At 39.4% G+C, this 22796-nt stretch overlaps 1 protein-coding gene across 7 annotated transcripts; it reads left to right on the plus strand.

The window, feature by feature from the left end:
- The first annotated feature begins 13075 nt into the window (after positions 1–13075).
- Positions 13076–20835, plus strand: LOC115753021 (exonuclease 1). Of its 7 annotated transcripts, none has more exons than XM_048285697.1 (15): positions 13076–13326; positions 13971–14090; positions 14485–14608; positions 14711–14848; positions 14973–15182; positions 15285–15460; positions 15558–15630; positions 16665–16785; positions 17678–17835; positions 17978–18032; positions 18136–18896; positions 18986–19037; positions 19753–19966; positions 20045–20213; positions 20308–20835. In XM_048285697.1, exons 1-14 carry the CDS (start codon positions 13166–13168, stop codon positions 20127–20129), a joined length of 2448 nt encoding a protein of 815 aa, XP_048141654.1. In that variant the 5' UTR covers positions 13076–13165; the 3' UTR covers positions 20130–20213; positions 20308–20835. The 7 variants fall into 7 exon arrangements, with proteins under 7 accessions (XP_048141654.1, XP_048141658.1, XP_048141656.1 ...); XM_048285701.1 differs by having other exon boundaries at positions 20048–20213; XM_048285699.1 differs by having other exon boundaries at positions 20065–20213.
- The last annotated feature ends 1961 nt before the right edge of the window (positions 20836–22796 follow it).

Raw genomic sequence — 22796 nt, forward strand, 5'->3', positions numbered from 1 at the left:
CAGAATAAAAGTAAAAAAAGAAGAGAGTTAGAGATAGGACAGGCAAAATAAAAAAAAAAAACATACAAGACGTGCGCATTATAAGAAGTTCATTATTATCGCAACCGTATCACTTATTGAAATTATGTATCCTTATTGGAGGGACAAAAAATTACAAATTAATCCAACCATGTCTACATTTTTTTTAATGTGTGATCTCATCAAGCTTTACTTTTCTTTTCTTTTTTTTTTCTCTCTAGTTGACTTCTAAAAAATATCCTACAGAGTGTATTAGCGAGTGTGTGTAAATTTATCTCAATTGTTATCCCACGAAGCGGACCAACGACTAGCGTCTTTGAGGATGTACATAAATTTTTCTATTTCTATTTCCTAAATTTGAACTAGTTCACTAAACGTGAATCTTTAAAAAAAAAAATAGAAAAATTAATGACGATCGAGACTGCTGCTTATGTTTATATAAATTGTTGTCTTATAAAAGTGTAATAGCTCGTCGGACATAGTTAACAAAGATATCATCCCTAGGTTTACATTTTCAACTCGAGTTTTAATTGGTCGATGAATATATCATCTCCATTTCTACATGTTCAACTCACCTTCTTCTATTAACAAAAAAAAAATAAATAGTAAAGGAGGAATTTAGGAAGGAGATATCACTCCTTTAAGCGCTCCTTCTAATGTTTTTATGTGATATTATGTCCACCAAACGCATATGAGAGAGAGAGAGAGAGAGAGAGGCAAATTCTCGAAGAACCCTCCAATTGTCCTCGATTTGTAACAATTTTAACTCTAAAACAATGCTCTTTTGGTTATACTAAAGTTACGATGGATTCATATCAGCACCGTTTATCTAACGTTGTTTACTAGGAGGCACGCATGGCAACACTTCTGCTTCAAAAACCAATTTATAACGAACAATTGATTTTTCTATTGCCACTCAGAAGCAGAAGATGATTTTTCTACTTCTGCTCCGGGAGTTAATTTCTGATCAGAGAATTTCGTTTGATAATGGTTGAAAATTTCTACTCATGAAATATTATTAATACAAAGTCTTCTACGAAAAATTATTATCCGCGGCCAAAAAATTTCTACTTCATTTTTAATTTTTTTTAAATTCTGTAAAAATAATTTTTATTATTAAAAATATTATTTACTTTTTATTTTCTACTTCGGCGGTAGGAGACAATGACTCGGTGGTAACGACGAGCGGTGGTCGGCGGTTGGCGGCCACCGGGGGTGGCGGTGGTCAATGGTCAACGATGGTCGGCGAAGGTCGGCGGTGGGCAGTAGGGGTGTCAACGATTCGGCTCGATTTTTTTCGTAAAACCAAACCGAACCATTAGGATGAGCAACTAAACCGAACCGAATCGCAAACCAAACCAAATACAAACCGAACCGAAAATCCAGCTAAGTTTGGTTTGATTTAGTTCGATTCGATTTTTCGATTTTCCTTTTCTATTTTTCTTGTTTTTTTTCCGTTTTTGCTTCGGATCTAGTGTCATCACTTGTCTACGGACCAAGTTGCATTTCCTAAATGCACTTTGAAAAGCAAGATCCCAATAACAAAAGCATGGCGTGCCCAATCGGGGAACGCACCGCAAAATCACCGTAAAACCGAACTCACCCGAGGCGGAAGAGCCGATCCGAGATCGAACTTCCAATTGTTGTAGTACGAGAACGACGCCGTCCGGCTCCGGGCAAGGATGTTGATGAAATCGGAGCCATCGCCGTGAGAGATGCGGGATAGCACATTGGAGCCCTCGACGCTGTCCTGTTGGGAAACTCGATACGATCGACGGACCAGCAGGTGATGGGATCATTAAGGCCGCCGCACCATTGGAGGACGAAGGCAAAGCGGGCGAGAGTCAATGGGAGGGCAGTGAGGAGGAGGAGGAGGTGAGAGGTGAACGCCTGGTAAGACGATTCGGAGGAGTAGTGACCCGCCATTGGAGGAGGTTAGCGAGCAAGAGAGACCGATATGGACGACTAGTGCATCAACTGTCTCAACTCTCTAGCATTATATGGAGACACCGATAGTGAAACTACAGGAGGAAGAGGAAAGGAATATCCCTCGGAGTCGTTTTATTTTTGTTGTCCGCAAATATTAAGAAGAAAGAAGATATTTCAATTCGCGGTTCGATTAACTAAACCAAATCAAAATAACCCTCATTGAAAATGAAAGAATGGTTATTTTTGGTTATCCGAACCGGAAATCGAACTAAAATGTGCAAAATTTTTGGCTCAATTCGGTTCGATTTGCGGTTCGGTTTGGTTTTTTAGTTCGATTTTGACACTCCTAATGGGTGGCGACAGCGGAAGCGTGATTGGGAGAGAGGAGGCTCGAGTGGTCGATGTGAGAGAGAAATTGATGTTAAGAGATTTTTACTTCTGAAAGAGAATTAACTTTTTTTAACTTCTGAAATTAGTTCAAACATAACTTTAGAAGTAGAAATGTGATATTGCATAACCAAACGGATTTTCGCTCCGAGAGTTGTACAACCAAATGGATTTCTAAGCACTTCTAGAGCAAGAATTCATTTCCGTAAGTGTTATCATGTGCGCCTTAAACTGCTATGCAGGATTTTTTAGTGGCCAACACGAATGGAATGGAGAGTACATTTGTCGTGCTGACATAGATTAGAGTTTTGTTTGTTGTGGCATTTTCTCCTTTTCTTTTACTTAATTTTTTTTACTTGAATTGAAGGCATGACTTTTTTTTACGGATGCATTTGAAATAATCTCAATTTCTGCAATTTGTTTATCTTTTTCATTAACTCATATTAATACGTATGATTGGTGCGGCTTTTATTAGATTTTCTTCAATTTATGTTTCTTTCATTATTATGGTATTTAATTTTCAACTTTGACTTCCCATTTTTGTGCTGCGGAGATTCTAATGGGCTGAAAAGAAAGGCCATGGGCCCTGGTTTCTGTTGTGGAAGATCGCAAGCTGTTGTTGCCCAAATTGAAGTCAACCATTCTATTTTTCAAAGTTATTTCTTATTAGAAATAATTTTTTTATTTCTATTCCCTAGACGAGTTTCTGAGCAAAAAAACGCTTTTGATAACGACATAAAAATTTATGTCCCCGAAACACAAATTTGTTTGATATGTACAGATATTAGTAGTCCCAAGATAAGTTTTTATAGAGCAACAGATGAAGTGAACCTTAGCATACATACCTGCAATTCCTCTTGCATCGCTGCATATGGAATTTGCGGAGCGACACGGATTGGACAACATCTATGCAAATCTCTCTCTGTCTCGTAGGTTTATACATAAATTGCACAAGCACAAGCATTTATATACAAAGTTCTTCAACTGTTCCAGGACATGTTTCACTGCAAGTTAGAAGCTACTAGCCAAAAAGGCCACGTTCAAGAATCATATGTCCAATCCATTGGGTACAGTTTATATTCCCCATGATAGGAAAGCACGGGATCCCGCTCCCGATGAGCGGGCGAGGGTCCTTTAGAGCCGCCCTACGGGGTTGGACAGCGTCCTCTGGACACTAAATGGCTTTTATAGTTAAAGCTCATATTTTTCTATTAGTAGTTTGGGCTTGGACCCATGAATAATTATTGTTATATGTACTCTTTTTTGTTTATAATTGATTGATGAAACGAGAGATGTGATGTGCTAATTATAGTGGAATCTTCTGTTGGACGTAGCTCTAATTCAAGGGTTAAATAAGGCTAAATCTTATGTCGATTTATCTTTCTCGCTTTACGCTTTACTTGATCTAGGGTTCGTGTCTTGAATTAAAACACAATCGTTATGTTTCTCATGTTTGGCACTTTTACTTAATTGGTGGTAACTTACTATTACAAAAAGGGAAGTGCGATGCTCTGTACTTTGAGACCGGTTTGCAAAAATTGGTTTAGCAAATGACATGTCGGGATATTAGTGGTGCTTTAAATAAGTGGGTTACGAATTCAACAACCAAGACCAGGCCGACATATTATCGAGAAATACCGTGATGTATTGTCATTGTATTGGGAAGCGTAGGACTTGTATATTTTGTAATTCATATATGCTTGTGGGCTATAAATTCTTAAAAAGAGTGGACCCCATAATAAATTTTAATTAATTTTTATTTTTCTTATGGCCCAAAATAGACTGCTAGTCTTATAGTCTTGCAATACCTAATTTCATGGGGTGAATGTATCGAATAACATTTTAGTAGATTATTCTACAAATATATAAGTCTTACTACATTCAACATTTCTTCCACAAGGAAAATTTGTCATTGGGGAAATTTGGTGAAAACCATTGAGGAGATACTTCAATTTACGGGTGATCGATACTTGGCCGAGTCACCCTAGAACTCGGAATCGGACCAGTCCGGTTCCCTAGCCGTCTAGTAGAATCGGTGGATCATTAGTAGGAGTAAGCAATACGGACTTTAATTTTAAAATATTAATTAAAATTAGGTTTACGTTTAAGAAATAAAAAAATAACCGTTGAATTGTTAGGTTTACAATTAACAAAAATAAAAAAAATGAATAACAAATAATTGGTTCAATCCGATTGTTCTGAAAATTTCCAAAGCACTTCATCCACTTCAAAGGACGTTGAAAAAGAATGCACCTCCTTGGGGTCTAAAGCAAACCAAAGCAATCACATACCCGAAAGAGACTCTACAACACCTCTCTCCATTGTAGATTCCATCCATTGGTAAAAGAATTCTCCGGATAGATGCTGGTGACAAGTATTGGGTAGCTATCCTCCTTGAAGGGATCAATGGCAAGCGTCACATTTATGCTTACAAAAATGGACGTTTCACCCCTATAAAAATCTACTACCATTCCACCTTCAAAGAGATCCTTGCTGTCAAGTATGGAATCAAGAAGTTCGAGTTCCACCTTATTGGACACCATTTTCTGTGGAAATGGACATGTCCTCTTTTCCCCAGATGTTGAAATTCAAACAGAAACAAATCCCTCATCCTCGGTTGCTAAGGTGGGCAACATGATTCTCAAAATATTCATTTGACACTAAACATCTTGCAGGAAGCAAAAACATTCTCGCAGATTTCTTGTCCGGACCCAAACAACCAATTTCCTCAATCAACATGTTTGTAAAAAAAGAACCAATGCGAAACACCGTCCATGTTGTTGATTTGAGAGAAAATCAATGGAATTCCCACAAGTATCCCTCATATGTTCCAGACCTTATTCAAGTTAAACAACTTGATTAGAACCTCAAAATCTAGTTTTGGCATTATCATTACCATATCTTTAAAGATTATAGTGGTTTAATGTTCGGACCCAATGGCCTTCACTCTAACTACCCATTCATTCGCCCTTTGAAATGGACTCCATACTTTGCCTACATATCTCAGCTTCTTTGAATATCAGTGTGAAGTTTTCATACAATGAATTTCTAAATTCTCCTCTCTTCTTCTCATCCAAACATGGTTCCTTGATTTATAGAATTATTTTATTAATTTGGTAGTACGATGTGGTTCAATATGCTCTTCACTTGCCACCTTGAGTGGAACTTGTTAATCAGAAATTTCAGGTATCTTGAGGATTGAGCTTCAAGATTGAGCCTAGAAGCTAAAAGACAACCTCATGAATGTTGGCCAAGAGAGCCTGGTATTGGGGATATCATACCTGCTTCAAATTCAGGTTTGTCTCCGCTTCCTTCTTGTGAATGTTAGCCAAGAGAGCTTGGTATTGGGGATAGCATATCTACTTTAGGTTCAGACTTGTCTTTGCTTCCTTCTTGGTATTAGAGCCATTCATCGTCGAAAACCAAGTTAAGACTACAATTCTATGTCGGGACCTACGTATGGTGAGAAGAAATTTGCACTTATTGAAACCTCCTCGGAAATTGAGTTTGTTCCCGTCGTTCATGAATCTCCGGTTTCTTTGGCCCCTTCTCCCGAGCTTCGAAAGTCTATCGCCTCTAGAATGGATCATCTCTATAAGATATCCCATACGTAAGATAGTAAGATTTCGGAGACCAATCTTCATTTTATGAATCCTTATTTTGCATTTTCTAAACCTTCCTCTTTCTCCCCTATTAGATCCATTAAGCATCTTATTCAGCATACTCCTCACATAGTCAAGAAATATGTCCAATCCTCTAAATTTGATTAGCATCCCATCATGGCCACCCAACTTGAACAATTCATCTCTTTGCAAATTTCGGGAGAATTTCCTTCCTAGTGGCTCAACAGGGTTATACCCATCTCCACTTTGGAGTTATTCGCTTAGCCCTTTCCTTTCATAGACGAAAAGGCTTACTTGTTGCTGCAAGGGTTGCTATGTTAGATACTCGTTTTATGGATTACCAGCATGCCCGTATTGGTACCATCCAAACCATCTTGAATGCCGGAACTGTCTTTGTGACCTTTTTCCCTAACTTTAATATTGCTCTTGTTGATCCCAGTCTTCTTTCAGCCCTTAAAGTATAGCTACATATTACTGGAGCACCTCGGACTCCTAATACAATAGCTACTACTCTCCACTACTATATGATTTTCGGGATACAAAATCATGCCATAGATCTTAATCTTCCCGACTCCGAAGATGCCATATTCATCTCTGTTGATTGTGACCAAACCTCTTATTTTCATGTGCCCAAGCAAATCTCTAGAGACCAGCTCGTTAAATTTCTTCCTAATAATGGGGTAACCAACTATGAGAAGCTTCACCGTAATACCGGACTAGTCCAGTCTTCAGAACCTCGGCTCATTAAAAAGAAAGATGGTACTATTACTATCAAGTTCACCAAGGGAAAAGGAAGACACTTCTTCCGTCTTTCCTTCTTTTCCTACTATCTTGTGTTTCATCCCTTGTCCAATCGACCCGGTCAGTATGGAATGTCCAAATCCAAAGGAGATTATTCAATCCTTTGATGTAGATGGATGCCTGGTCCATTATTACAAGGATCCTACGGGACATTGTTATTGGGATATCGATTGTGCTTGTTCTTCCCGTACCAAAAGAGAAGAATAAGATGACGAGCTTTCTTCCAAAAAGAAGAAGAAGAAAGACTCTTTTTTCCGGATGTACCTTAATGGTGACCCTACGGTGGGACCATTAGGTGAAGATGGCGGCAGATGGCAATACATGGTTGAGTATGGTTCGCCTAAACCACCTCGGATTACTCCACCACCACTCTCTTATCCGGAAGAGCCTAAACCAGCACCTCCTTCTCCATCGTCACCAAGGAAGTCGGTCACTTCTCCCTTTTATAAGCCCATTCGGAAATGGGTCAAGAAGAACTCATATCCCGTGCAACTTCCCCAGCCTTATACAGGTGTCCCAAAACCTAAAGCGCCTCCAATTTTGCCCAACATATGTATGTTCAAACCCGAAGACTTCCCACCATTACGGTCTTCAACTCAAGAACCTAGTCCTTCCACTGTTCAATTTCCTCCACTGGAAAAGTTTTTTGATCCCCAACAGAGGTTTTACCATGAGCCCAAAGTATCTACACCGAATGAGTTGATATTCATGGAAGGCGCAAAGGCCCCGCTCCCGCTAAAACTATCATAAACCGGCAAATAGAAAATGTACTTGTTCAAAATGTAGCATTAAGTAATGTTACAACCTACTTAGAGCGAGCAGATCAAAATACTACCCCGTCCAAGAAGATGTTAGAAGATTTTCAAAAGAGGCTTTATTTGCTTGAGACAAAGCAAATTCCACCCAATCATTATTGAAAGATCAGACTCCCGAGATTGAAAAGCTCAAACACCAAATCCAGATCCTCCAGAGTGAAAAACCTCTTTTCGCTATCGAATCTCTTATATTCCCCTCTTTGCTCTTAGCCTCTCGAACATAATCCCCCGCTCCATCAAGATCCTCTTTTGCTGCAATCCTTAACACAGCCGCCCCACCCCCAAGAGAAAATGTCTTAGCTCTTCATGCATAATCGAGAAAAATGGACCAGGATAGACAGGCTAAAGGGAAGGCTACAGCCCAATCTTCAACCCCTCTTATACCTTTAGCTTCAACCCGTCTTGCACCCTTAGCTCCACTAGAACCACCCTCATCACCACCGTCCTATTCACCTAGTCGGTCATTCATGGTGACTAATCCATTGGAAGGCTTTCTCGGGCACCAGATTCCCTCAATCTCTGCTGTTGATTCCATTAACCTAGAACAAGATGAATCTTTCAACTCTAATTTGTCTGTATTTGAAGTATCTCAAGACTCTTCTCGGTCAAATCTCCCTCAACCCACTCCCGATATAATGATGGCGGACTCTGCCTTCAAAGAAAAAGATATGGCCTCGTAACCAGAAATCTTTCATATGCCAGAGGCTCAAACCAATTCATCTAGGACATCTTTTTCCTCATCAAAGTACTTTACCTTTGATGACCTTCCATATTATAAGTGGCCCGAACGACTTGAGGAGTTTCATGCCTGGCGAGCCACTAGGCATCTCACGTAATCCAGCACTTATGAAGTCCTCCTTGAATTCACCTAGCAGATTTATGGATCCTTGAAGGATTGGTGGAAAGCTGCATCGTAACAAGACTAGATTGGCTTTCTAACTATGTCTCTTAATGAAGACATTCAGCTTATCCATCTATTTTTCATTGGTCAACCTAATGATGTTAAGGAGCTCAAACGAAAGGAGTTCTTTGAATGAAAATGCTGCTCTATGGCCAGGAAAGATCTTGACCGGCATTTCAAAGAAATGAATAAGCTCTTTTATCTACTAGGCACAGACCTAAATCTTAAATCTATATTTCTTTTTTCTCTTCCGAAAGAAATCAGCCGAGCGATTGAGCAAATTCTACAATCAAAACATAGAGCCCTAGCATATGCCACAATTGGAGAACTCCAACAAGTAATCCATGTTGCTATTGAAGAAATGTTTTTCAAGAGAAGTCTCTTCAAAACTTATCTCCGAGAGAATAGAGATCTTGACAAAGTCTGCAAATGACCGGATTTGAAGATCAAATGTTCTAAAGATTGCAATGACCTTTCTTGTTCGGGTCATAAGAAGAAAAGACACTTCAAGAAGTTCTCTTTTAGAAAAGGAAAGCGTGTCAGAGGCAAATGGAAATTCTTTCGAAAAAGAAAGCATTTTTCCCATTCTTGAAAGAAAGGTAAATCTAACAGGTGCTATATCTGTAACAAAAGAGGACAATTTGCTAAAAATTGCCTTCAAGCAAAGCACCAAGGCAATTACATGATCCGGAAGATAGCATGAAGGACAGGGATTTCCCTTAAAGATAATGATGATGATATTGAATCAGTATCCTCCATCGATGACGAGCCATCATCGGACACCCTTTTTGCCCTCAAAGCCTATTCCTTTGATTCGGATGATCAATCCCTAAGCAACATTTTCTCCTTCTTCCCTAATTCCCCTTCCGACTTATTCTATGTTAAACCCTCCGTTTTCCACTCTCCCTATGTTCCCATTCGGATCTTCAACCTTGATCATGATAAACCAATTCAAGTGATGGCCCCTATAAACACGGGCGCCGCTGCATCTCTTATGGATGTCAAAGTACTCCCAGAACAACTCCGGTTGCCTTACACAAGGTATTTCAATTCCCGCTCCGGTAATACTTTCACAACCAAATTTCACAGTAAGCCAACTACTCTCCAGATTTTCCCCAAGTGCTTTGTCACTACAAAAATCCTTGGATGCGATTCTCCCGATAAGGATCTCATCATTGGTTGGGATATTTTAGCTCAACTTCCACAACTCACCTTTGTTCCCACTAGCTTACAATTCAAAGATCAATTTCGAGAGTTTATGGATATTCAAAGACTTTTTATCATCCAACCGTAAATCCTTGATCTTATCATTCAAAGTCTTTTGTCCTGTTGCTCTAAGTCTCACTTATAGTTTTGCCAAGTTTGTTCCTATCCTCTTTGGAAGAATCCAGACTTCTTTGTGAGACTTCCCTTCGAAAAAAAAATGAAGATATCAATCCTACTAAAGCCAATCATTCTAGTATGAACCCGTAACACCTTACCCTTACTCGGAAAGAATGTGCCGAATTGCTTGCTCATGGTCTCATTGAACCCTCTGATTCCCAATGTGTTTGTGAAGCCTTTTATGTTAACAAGTGAACATAACGGAACAACGGCAAACTTTTTGCTGGTAATCAATTATCAGCCTTTGAACCAGTTCCTCCAAGATGATAAGTTCTCATTACCTCATAAAAATTCTCTTTTCCTTAACCTTGCCCAAGCTAAGATATATTCCAAGTTTGATCTTAAAGTAGGATTTTGGCAATTAGGTATCCATCCTGAAGGCCATCCGAAAATTGACTTCTATATCCCTAACTAGCACTTTCAATGGACAATTGTCTCTTTTGGACTCAAAACTGCTCATTCTCTTTTTCAGAAGCTATGTGCAGAATTTTTCACCCTATTTTGGCAAATGCTCAAATCTATATCGATGATATCCTCTTTTACAACCATGATGAAGAATCTCATTGCAAACTCCTCACCCAGTTCACCGAGATTGTCTAGAAGCTTGGTATCATGCTCTCTCGAAAAAAGATGATCATCGCCCAAAAGGAAATAGAGTTCCTTGGTATGCATTTGAAAGAAGGAACCTATTATCTAGGCCCCATATTGCGGAAGAGTTGCAAAAATTCTCCTCAAAAGACTTGACGGTCAACCATGTGCAAACATTTCTTGGGATAGTCAATTATTTCCGTGACTTAATCACCGATTTCAATTTTATCGAACTGGATCGGTGCCCTAGGGAATTGGACTTGTTCGGTCCGAGCAGTTCCTAATTCTATTGGCCTGTTTTGCTCACCCTATTTCAAATGAGGCCAATTTGGATAGGCACAAGCGTGGAAAAGTACAATTTTTAGTATCAAAAGTTGTACACGAAGATCATTTTGATGTCAAAAGTTTCAATCGGATCACTTTAGTACCAAATCGGAGATAAAATGATTACTTTGGTGCTTTCGACGAGAATTTCTCGCCAAAATTGTCCCGCGTCATTAATAATTATTTTTTAATGAAAAATAACATTTAAAAAATAAATAAATCCACATGGGCTGCCACTTGGACTTATGCACTTTAAAATAAATTAAAATAAAGCAAATTCAAATTAGCTAAAAATTAAATTAATTTAAAATACAAAATTTATTCAAAAGAAAATTTAAAATAAGCTAAAAAATTAAAAAAAAACCTTAAACTTAAAAAAAAAATTTGGGTGAGCAACCGGGCGGCGAGGGCTAGCCGTCGCGATCGCCGGGCCCACTATTGCCGATAATGGCTAGTGGTGGTGGGGCATGGCCCGCGAGGGTTGCCAAGCCTCGGCTAGGGGCCGGCGACTCCCGTCGGCCATAGGCAGGGGCCCGCAGGCTTGGGCGAGGGTTGTGGCCCTCACCCGGATCTGTTGATGGTCGTCGGACCTAGATGAGGGCCCGCAGGCCCTTGCTTGCCGCCGGGGCTCGGCGACCCTCGTTGGCCATGCCCCACCACCGTCGACCATTGCCGGAGACGTGGGGCGGCCGTTGCCGCTGGTAAGTTCACCCCTTTTTTTTGTGAGTTTTTACATTTTTTTGGTTAATTTTTAACCTAATTTTCAAATTATTTTGAAAAGACAATTTGTATTTTTTGATTTTTGTAAACTAATTAAGTTTTTATTTTTATTTTTAGTATTATTAAAAATTTTTACCTTTTTTAATTGCTAACTGGACCTCGCCTATGCCACGTCGCCTTCAAATAATAATAAAATAACGCCACGTCAGATTCCCGACGAAGCAAATCGGACTTGGCACTAAAATGATCGTTTTTATAAAAATTTGGTACTAAAGTGATCCGATTGAAACTTTTGGTATTAAAGTGATCTCTGCACATAACTTTTGACACTAAAAGTGTACTTTTCTCGGAACAAGCTCAAGGGCAAGTCGCCCACCACAAAACTATGTTGGGTAGGACCCTTTGCGAAGCATTGGAAATCCAGCATCAATTAGTCATTTATTTCACGTGCTTGTCCAAAATGGCTTCTCAACCACTTAATTGATCGTCCCCATGCATTGATATTTTTGGCGATCCGACAACGTAGAGTTTTTTTTTTTTTGTCACAACAACGTAGTGTGTTGAAGATGTTTATTTTGCCAACCAATTGAGTGAGCGTTGAACTTTACATTCTACATATTTAATAGCTATATTCATCTAAATTCCTAAGCACAACGTTTTCTTTCTCAATCTGTCTGTATAAAAAACACGTTATGGTAATTACCGATATATCAATCCCTCGCGAGAATTGGACTTGAAATTTCGCGTCCATTTGGCCGATGTCGTTTCCCGATCATTTCACAAATCATCTTTTTTGGGTTATTGTCATCAACTCTGATGTTGCGATTTGATGACAATAAAGCGTGAAATTTCTAATATAGCTTCAGTTATATTACGGGCTTGGCTCATGTTGGCATCGAGTGTTCCGGCTCTTTCGCCTGGCAAGGTCTTTGTGAAATTGATTCTCAATTATTTATTGATAGAAGGACACAATGTGCGTCATGATGGAAAAACAGCAACCTTGCGAAATGAAAAATTCACATTCTGTGGCGTTTTTGTATTTATTTACATTAAAAAAATGGGCTCAATCTTCTATAAAATATCATAAAACGAGAATTTACAATCAACGCCATTTCGCTTTTTGATCGCAATGAAATCACTTAAACCACAGCAAGATATCTTAAAAGAAACAGAAATACATTTTGCAAACATCCTACCTTTTGAATTTAACGAAAAAGGGTTAAGTTTTACAAAAATGTCGGAAAATCGCGATCTTTTTAATCCGACGACGTCGGGATATTTTTTTAGCGCCGTAGATACTAATTTTTTTGTTGCGAATCTAGATCGTTATACGGTAAGTAATCAACTAGTTAGCAATATAGACAACAAAATGCATTATTTCATTTCACGACATTAATATGTTTTGTTTCGCGTAACTAATGACAAAAGAAAATAAAGAAAAAAAAATCATGCAGAAAAACATATTAAGAAAAAAAAAAAAGGACCATGGAAATTGGGAAAACGACAATCGATACCACCATCCGCCAAAAGCTCAAAAATTTCCCGCCTTTTTTTCTTCACCATCGCGGCACATTGAAGTGGCCATGGATTAGGGCATTAGCGATCTCCTTCTCTGTCTCCCTCTCTCTCTCTCAAGAGTCTGATAGGAGGAGGAGAGAAGCTAGGTGAGAACAGAGATGGGGATCCAGGGTCTTCTGCCGCTGTTGAAGTCGATCATGGTGCCGATCCACGTAAAGGAGCTGGAGGGCTGCTCCGTCGCCGTCGACACCTATTCTTGGCTCCACAAAGGCGCTCTCTCTTGCAGCAAGGAGCTCTGTAATGGCGTCCCCACCACCAGGTCAATCTCGCATTTCCCCAGGTTTCACAAATTTCTTGCACGTAATCGGAAATGGGGTAATGGGTTTTCTCTGTCCCGGTTTGAGACACCCTACATTTCGCGAAAGCAAGAAACTTTGAGTTCTTCTCAATCTGTTTGGAGTTCGACCTGGAAAAGACAATCACCTTTTATTGGGCTATGTGGGTTTGGTGAAATTCGAGGGGAGAGGAAATGAAAGAAATTTAAGGATTCCTCTTTGATCTGAGTGATTGTTTCGATCGGTCTCAGCATATATAGAGAAAGCGTTATGAGTTGGCTCTTCTCAATTCGTTGGCGACTTGTCTCATCTGCTTTTTCTGCCCGGTGGCTTTGATGGTCAAAAGTGCTGTAGTTGGTAATTGGGTGTCATAAGAAAGTGAAATTATTGAATCTGAAATTAGATCGCCAATCGGCGACTTTTCCCGTTTCAACTTTATGCTTGAGCAAGAATGTTCAGTGCGTCATGAAATCGGCTGCGAGAGTTATGGCCGAGCTGGGTAGTGTTCGCATTTAGTTGTGCTCACAATAAACACATGAAGTGTCAAAATGCTGAAATAGTTTAGTTCTTCTGTTGTGAGATGTCCTACTTCAGGTTCATTCATGCTTCTGTGGCGTTTGATTCTCAGGCACATAGAGTACTGCATGCACAGAGTGAATTTGCTACGGCATTATGGAGTTAAACCATTTCTTGTTTTCGATGGAGGTCTCCTACCGATGAAAATTGAACAGGAGAACAAGCGTGCAAGGTATGTTTTTCAGCTCTACAGCAGAATGCCTCACCTTTGAGCTCAAACCAAAATTTTCTATTGTTTTCCGAATCTTTTGTGTGTTCACTTGCCTACTTATCTTGTTGGTCTAAAGCAACTCCTAAAACAATAAATAGTTGTGCATCTTTCACTATGTACGTGATAGGAGCCTTTTCCTCCCTCAAGTGTTAGAGCCTATCTAAATAGAATCAAACTTCTGTCTGTCTAGGCATCCCCTCTTCACTTTTATGTGTCCTAAGTTCCTAAATATCCAAAGTGGAAGGGCTTTGTTGATTCTATGTGACTTCTGATTCTTAGGGAAGGTCCGGATATTTCCAAGTTTTGCAATCATGTGTAGAGTTACTGAAGAATTATGACTACCTTGCTTATGTAGGTCCAGGAAGGAAAATCTTGCTCGTGCTATTGAGCATGAGTCAAATGGAAATAGTGCTGCTGCTTATGAGTGCTATCAAAAAGCAGTAGACATCACGCCTTCCATGGCACACGAGCTAATCCAGGTATGAAAAGTACTCCTGGTTATGCAATGCGTGGTTAAATAAATTAAATTGTCATTCCTGATGAATTTATCACATCTTGATTGGCATGGTTGCATGTGGAAGGTCTTAAAGCAGGAGAACATTTCTTATGTTGTTGCCCCTTATGAGGCGGATGCTCAAATGACTTTCTTGGCAGTCAGTAAACAGGTCGCTGCCGTAATTACAGAGGACTCGGATCTTATACCATTTGGCTGTCCCAGAGTGAGTTATCCAGTAGCTGCTTCTTGCTCTCTTATCCATTACAACATGCAACCACTAAGGAAACTATGGCCTTTTCAACTCACTTGATTTTGTGTTTTCTGTGATTGTATATTTAATTTTTTAGATAATCTTCAAGATGGACAAGTTTGGCCAAGGTGTTGAGTTCCAGTACTCCAAGCTACAACAGAACAGGGAACTCAGTTTTGCTGGATTTACTAAGCAGATGATTCTTGAAATGTGCATATTGAGCGGTTGTGACTATTTGCAATCACTCCCTGGCATGGGTCTGAAAACAGCGCATGCACTCATCAAAAAATTCAGAGCTTATGATAAAGTGAGCATACATTTGGCTATATACCCTTAAAGAACAGGCTTTCAATCATCAGATAAATTTTTCTGTCTCTTTCTTTGTAATTTTAGCATTCACTGGATACAGGTGATTAAGCACTTGAAATATACCAGTGGTTCAGTTCCTCCAACTTATGAAGAGTTATTCCGAAAGGCCATTTTGACTTTCCAGCATCAAAGGGTCTATGATCCGATTAGTGAAGCCATTGTACATCTATATGATATATCAAATGTTGCTGATGATGAGTTGGAGTTCCTAGGACCATATCCTTTTTCTGGAACTAGTCTGGATGTTCAGTTTATTAAATTAGCTTGTTATGGATGATATGCAATTTGGAAAAAACCTTAACCGATCCAATACGTCGATACCACAACATGTGGCCAGAGGTATTGCAGAAGGTGATCTTGATCCATTTACCAAGGTGCCATTTCAGGTATAATAAGGATTCATTGTCTTTTTTCATTTTGCACTTGTTTTCTCCTCCTCGTAATATTTCTTCTGAAGTGCCTGAAACTACTGGTTTTCCTGTACATTTAAGGAATATAATGCCACAAACACCATTCCCCTAGATTCAGAGTGCCAGCTATTGAAGAAATATTTCAATCTAGAAAGAACTTCCCTGAGCAATTTACAGCCTTTAAAGTGATCTTCTGGAAGGTAACAAAGGTTGAAGCTTAATTGGGAGATATTTGATAAGTTAGATAGGTCAAGGAGACATCTCCCTAATGAAACATAGAACAATAGGACGATTTATATAAAGATTTTCTGAACATCTTCCCAGCTTTCCTGGCTTGAAAGTAATCCTTTATTATCATTTACTTCCCATTCTTTTCTCTTTTCTTGAGTAGGCTGTGTAACTAAAAACATCGAGACTATAAACTTTTGTTTTACTGAGGCAAAAGACCTTTTCTTGACACTATTTACCATGATCTTTTTGGCTGCAACACTGTGGTTAGAAAGACACAAGAATCACAGCTGAAGCTCTTAGGAATTGAAAGGTTGTCATGTAATGTGAATAATTCAATGCATGAAGTTTTAACATAAAAGGATAGTGCTGACGAGGACTTTTGGTTCTGGAACAATTCCTTAGTTAAAATTTGAAGGATTGGTTTGGTAACACAAGACAGTAAGGTTTGGTAGGCCTCTGCAATAACATGCACTGCCTTAATTCCGTACACAAAAGTATAAGTTCACTACGGTGAAATACGAAAAACCCCACGTGAAATAAATTAAGTGGGGAACTTATTATTACTATGGTTTCAATAAAGTTTGGAGTGGCTAATAGAATTATCTGATACCCCAGATCCAGATAACCATTATGATTGTTGATGGACATCCCCCCTGCATTTTTCGACGTGTTGACTAATACATTTAAGCATGGTTTTGATTTTTGATACCATAAGTGAGAGGTCAATGGTTTGTACTCGATAATGCCTGAATGACTCCACATTTTTCCAATTTTGACAGGGCAGGGATGTTAGTGCCATGGTGATTGAGAAAACACAATATCTGAAACTTTTCAAGCCAAAAGGTGAAAAGAAGAAGCTAGACTTACCTGCGCAGAAGAATGTTCTGACAAAATATTTTTGTATCCTTTGAACACCTCCATTTTTGTGACAATCTTTTCTTCCGCATATGCCTTTATATATTCTGTAAGTATATTGATGCTTTGCATTACCTTATTGCAATCCTTTCTGCAGTTAGATAGTGCTTCACCATATCTTCTCTGAACTGAAGTCGCAGAAAAATTAGAGCTTGGTCAAGTTAAAATGACAAGCCAATTACGTGCCCTATCACTTAATCTGATCACCACCTTGACATGCCTGTCATTTACTTGACATGGATTGCCAATCTCCTAGTCCATGTGGAAAATGAAATAAGAATTTCATGTTCCCTCTATTCTCCAACCAATCAATCCTGTTGTGCCAAAAAAAGGAAGCTATCAGAGGTCACGAGACTTTCTTAGCTGCTAAGAAGATCAGACTGGTCGAAAACTACTGTTCTTACAATTGGGGCCTCTTAGAAACTTGCGTGGCCCTAATCTTTACATAATGCTATGATCAGCCCCTCTGTACTTGCAATTAAAAGATAAGATACATGGCCCACTGATTGAAGTGGCTGTTGAGTTTATATATCGCTTGATGTTTTGGGCTCAGACATTAGTGCATGAGATGCCAGTAGCTTAGAGATTGCTATCTTTGACTTAAAATGTTGAAGCTTCTTTTAATAAGTGTATGCACGGCCTACATCATGTGTAACAAATGTCTCATTAAAGAGGTACTTAGATTGAATCTATGTTAGTTTTGCAATTATAACTGATTCACAGCATCAGGAAATTGAGTCAGGCTTAAAGAGATCTTTATTTTGTACTTCCACACTTTGAAAACTTGACACGGACCCCTCTAGACGGTTTTTGGCAAGATCTTTAAAAGGTCTATCTCATTTATCTGTGGTCCAAAAGTTTTCCTTAATTCATTAAGGCTCGGCATCTCTCGAAACAAAGAGGGATTTCAAGGCTCCTAGGGCTACCTCTAACCAGTCAAGTCCAGTGGATAACCTTTCTCAGAGTTTCAGCGAACAAGATTCTGAGGAGGCTCTGGCTGATATGAGCCATTGTCAACTGTCTCAGCCCCATGAAGTAAGCAGATGATCTGCCCTTGGAACTTAATTATTTTTGCCTGAATGATACACAACAAATATTGTGAGTCGTTGTGAAAGCATACTTAGTCTAAACAAACATGTTTGAAGATAGTTGATGTCCTCAAACTTTGTTCAATTAGGACGAAGATGGTTTCACACGAGAAATTCCAGAGGCAACAGAATCAATGGAAAGTGGTAAGTCCAAAGCTGATTGTGGCCATACGATTTTTACAAGTGAAGATATGTTGTCATGAATTGGGTTCCTTTGTCTACTTTATCAGTAAATTAAAAACTGCAGGTGCACTGGACGAGGTTGGAAGACCAGGAGTCTCGTTACTACAACAATCCAGGCTTCCGATTCATAAACCTTGTGTGTCATTGAAGGAGCATCAACCCAAAAGCCCTATAGACAGAGTCGACGAAAAAACAAGGAAAGAGGACAAAAAGCATATTGTAAGGAGTTCCTACTTTAAGCATCAGCTAGTGAATGAAACTGATAGAGACAAGGAGAGAAATAACCCGGTTGGAAGTGATCCCACAAGTGTAGGTGAGACTTTATGTGTGAAAGGAATTATCATAGAAAAGAAGACCTACCCTGATGACAAGGGCGAAAATGTAGGTGTAAACAGCATCGAGGAAAAAACAAGAACAGACAACAGAGAGGTCATCGTAAGGAGCTCTTATGTCAGGCATCATGCTGCGAAGGAAACTAATAGACATAACGGGAAAGAGAACATCCTGGTTAAATGTGATCTACCAATCAGTCTTGGTGAGACTGACTTTAGGAAGCGAGTGATCACAAAGGGGAAAATCTCCCTTGATGATGTAAAGCAAAAAGTAGGTGTAAATGGAATTGACGAAAAAGCAAGAAGAGAGAACAGAAAGGTTATTATAAGGAGCTCCTATTTCAAGCCTCAGTCTGCAAATGATATCGATAAAGATGATGAAAAAGAAAACATCCCGGTTGAAAGTGATCATCCCCTCAGTCTAGGTGAGACTGACTTTTTGAAAGGTAGGGTCATCAAGAGGAAGACCTTCCTGGATAGCACAGTGGAAAATGTAGGTGCAGTCAACTTTCTACAAAACTTATCGTCAATGCAACAAGATAGCTTTCTTAACTCCTGTGCCCTATGTTTTCCATGTCTCAGGAGAGCTCAAAACAAAAGCGTACGCATGTGGAGGGTTCTCTTGTCGATGATGGTATGTTGTCAACTGAAACTGCGTTATTGATATAAGAACTTGTTTAGAATTATCTCGGTTCTTAATCTTAACGTACTATCATGTTTGGCATAAATCGATATTGATGTTGGTAGATATTATACAAGATACAACCTTCACTGAGTTAAGGATGAGATTAGGAAAGCCATATATTATCTATTGGATGAAGATGCATGCATTAACATGATAAAGCCGACCTGCATTTTCTTTTTTGGGCTAAGCTGAGCTTCTAATTGGCTTGCAACATTCAAGCCTCAGCATGGATTTCATGTTTAGTACATAATCTGACTTTTTAAAACGGGAAATCTTTTGCATCATTTGGTATTGTCTACATCACTGGAAAGCTTGCAAAATGTTTTGGGTAATGGCACGTGTCAAAAGGAACCATAATATTGACTCTACATGTAATGATGCATTTTAGCTCGGTAAAAAGGCCTCCTGCTTCAGCAGTGAGTTACAGTCCATTCTTAGGCTCATACTCTGATGAGTTGAATTCTAAATCCACGCCTCATCTGCATGTACTTCGGTCTTGAAAGTGAAGGCTTTTCATCAGAGGGTTATCTTAAATGCTTACCATTATTTGGTAGTCCACCTTTCTTTTGGGTTCTGTAGTGGCCTTTTTGGCATTTTGGAGACTCCATGTTTTAAGAGTTCCCTCAAGATGATGCAGGAAATTTGATATATCTCTTGGATTCAGGTGATCGTGCCCCTGGATTAGACAAGTCATTCATGGGTTCTGAAGAAAAATTTGGAGCTGACATCTCCCATTTAGGCCGCTATTCTGACATAGCAGAAAAATCATTAGAGAGATTCGTCTCGGTAATATCGTCATTTAGATTCACCGGTTCTGGTTCTCGTGCCAGTGGTCTCCGTGCTCCTCTGAAGGATGTGCACAACACATGTACGGATAGGTGAGAAGATGATAGCACAGAGATTCTCTACTTTTCCGAGCTCTTAGTTGGTTATCCCTCATTGATTTCATTCAATAGTAGGTCTACTGCCGTCCCAGATTTCAGTCAATTTGCATATGTGGCGAAGAACAAGATGCCTATGATTCCAACCCGCAGGAGCTGATCGTGGGCAGTGTATTCTGATGTAGATTGTTGCATCTTCCTAACTCCTAGTCAATACAATGGTTGCAGCTGTTATGTTGCCCAGGCATGGCCAACCAAAGTGAACACTTGCTTGTGTTTTACAATTATTTGTGAAGTGTGCTTGTTCTAATCCGTTGCCATCCAACTGTTATCAGCAGGGTCGATCCAGTAACATGTTTTGCACTAGTCAAAATCACCAACGACGTTGCTATCCTTGCGATCATCTTCAATACTGTACATCAAGTTGGTACTCCCTCATATCATGCCCTCTAATTGAAGAAAGCTCGAGCAGTGGGGGGATCACATTGAGGTTGATATTCTGTTTTTTCCCTAAATGTAGGTTCATTGATTTTGTGGAAGATCCGTTTCATCAGGTTGAACTAGCATTCTAAAATTGCTAGACACTGTTCGTTTAGATTTTGATTTCTGGATCACTTGGTTGGGAATCATCTTTTGGATTTCATTCTGGAAAGGCTCAAATATCTTGTGCCACATGGTTCTGATGGACCGGTTTTATGTGATCAGTTTTGCTTTCCCCATTACCCGCAGCGATGTGGGATTCACAATAGGATTATCTGCAGTTTTTGCAGGGAATTTTTTTGAGGAATATGTAAAATATCGGCATGACAAGGATTGGCTATTCATTCTCTTTCCCATTTTATCTGAATGCCTTGAGGTTTGTTTATTGCATACTAGCCAACAACACTTCAAAGTCACTCATTAAGAAAGTCATTGCAAGCACAAGCAGGTGTCGCCCACATTGGAAACAAGCAAATTAGGGTGAGAAGATGTGGGATTGATATCCCACTTAAAATAGCAAATCTTCTTCTGGTACTGCGAAGCAACCCAATGAACAGCTGCATTTGCTTAACAAGCAATAAGCGAAAAGTTTAAACTATCAAGTCGTTCTTTCACAATGTGAATGTCATCTAGTAGTCCTCTGTCTCCAGTTAGTATCCTTAGCAGAACTTTGGATATTTCTGTGAACATTGGCAGCATCCGTCTCAGTGCAAGCTTTCGTCCATTGCTTCTCCTTTGCCAATTAAATGCTATGGCAAACAGTAGCAGCTTCAGTCTCCTCGATGGAGTTAGCATGAACACCAGATCCTCCTGTACCGACCAATGACCCCGTGCTTATCATGAGCAGCCACACCAACTGCTCACTGCTTATGTACTTCTTCAAAAGATCCATAACAGTATATCTCGCAAAGCCGGGCTGAGGAATAAATCTCCTGTTGAAAGGGTAATTTAGTCTTTTCTATTATTAGTGAGCCCTAATGCTCACTATATATGTTGATGATGTAATCTAAGAACGGTTAAAGATGACGATTATGTAATCTCTCTTGCCGTCCATTATGGTTGGATTCTTTACCAACTTGATGTCAAGAATGCCTTTTTTCATGGGGACTTGGTAGAAGAGGTATATATGGAAAAACCCCCGGGGTTCGTTGCTCAGGGGGAGTCTACCAATGTTTGTCGCCTGGGCAAGGCATTATATGGGTTGAAACAATCTCCCCATGCCTGGTTTGGTCGTTTCGGTGATGCGGTTATTCGGTTTGGTTTGCGACGTTGTACCGTAGATCATTCTATTTTTAGCTCTACTTCCCCCGCTGGGAGTGTTCTCCTGGTTGTGTATGTGGATGATATTATTATTATCGGTAGTGATTTTGTGGGCACAAAAAAATTAAAACAGTTTCTACAGGCAGAGTTTAGCACAAAAGATATGGGCTGTTTGCCATTTTTCTTGGACATTGAGGTGGCTTACTCACGTGACAGTATCTCATTATCACAGCGAAAATATGTACTGGATATTCTCGGTGAGGTTGGTTTTCTTGGAGCAAAGCCTATTAGTACTTCGATGGATCCTAATGTGAAGCTTGATGTAGAACATGACGAATTACTTCATGATTCAAGTAAGTATCGGAGATTGGTGGGTAAGCTCAATTATTTAACCGTTACTTGACCATATATCTCTTTTGTTGTTAGCGTCGTTAGTCAATTTATGAGTACTCTTCATACTACACATTGGGATGCAGTGCTATGTATAGTTAAATACTTGAAGGGAGCACCAGGCAAAAGGATATTGTTCAAGAATCATGGACATCTTGATGTTATTGGCTACTTTGATGCTGATTGGGCCGGTTGTCTTTTTGATAGGCAATCAACTTTTGGTTATTGCGTATTCTTGGGATGCAATCTTGTGAGTTGGAAAAGTAAGAAACAACAGGTGGTTTCTCGATTGAATGCTATGGCAGAATATCGGGCCATGGCTCATGTGACTAGTGAGTTGCTTCGATTGAGGATGTTATTATCCGAACTCGGTATGTCATCATCAGCTCCCTCAGTCCCGTGTTGTGATAACCAGTCCGCTATGCATATCGCTTAAAATCCAGTTTTTCATGAGCGTACGAAGCATATTGAAGTAAATTGCCATTTTGTGCGAGAAAAGATTCAAAACAAGAACATAACACTTCAATACACAAGGATTGAAGACCAATTTGCTGATCTTTTCGCTAAGTCATTGCAGGGCAGTAGAGTAATTAATTTGTGTAACAAGTTGGGGCTCTTTGATATTTATGCCCCAACTTGAGAGGAAGTGTTGAAAGGGTAGTTTAGTCTTTTATATTATTAGTGATTCCTAATGCTC

The sequence above is a fragment of the Rhodamnia argentea genome, chromosome 9 (genome assembly GCF_020921035.1).
Source record: "Rhodamnia argentea isolate NSW1041297 chromosome 9, ASM2092103v1, whole genome shotgun sequence".
In the NCBI taxonomy this organism is placed as follows: domain Eukaryota; kingdom Viridiplantae; phylum Streptophyta; class Magnoliopsida; order Myrtales; family Myrtaceae; genus Rhodamnia; species Rhodamnia argentea.

What these genes read in the sequence shown, in the direction of transcription:
- LOC115753021 (XM_048285698.1), top strand. Translation starts at nt 13,166, where the DNA reads ATGGGGATCCAGGGTCTTCTGCCGCTGTTGAAGTCGATCATGGTGCCG. An exon ending in AACAGAATCAATGGAAAGTG is followed by an intron (nt 18,033 to 18,135) that starts GTAAGTCCAAAG and finishes TAAAAACTGCAG; the next exon opens with GTGCACTGGACGAGGTTGGA. An exon ending in TGGATAGCACAGTGGAAAAT is followed by an intron (nt 18,897 to 18,985) that starts GTAGGTGCAGTC and finishes TCCATGTCTCAG; the next exon opens with GAGAGCTCAAAACAAAAGCG.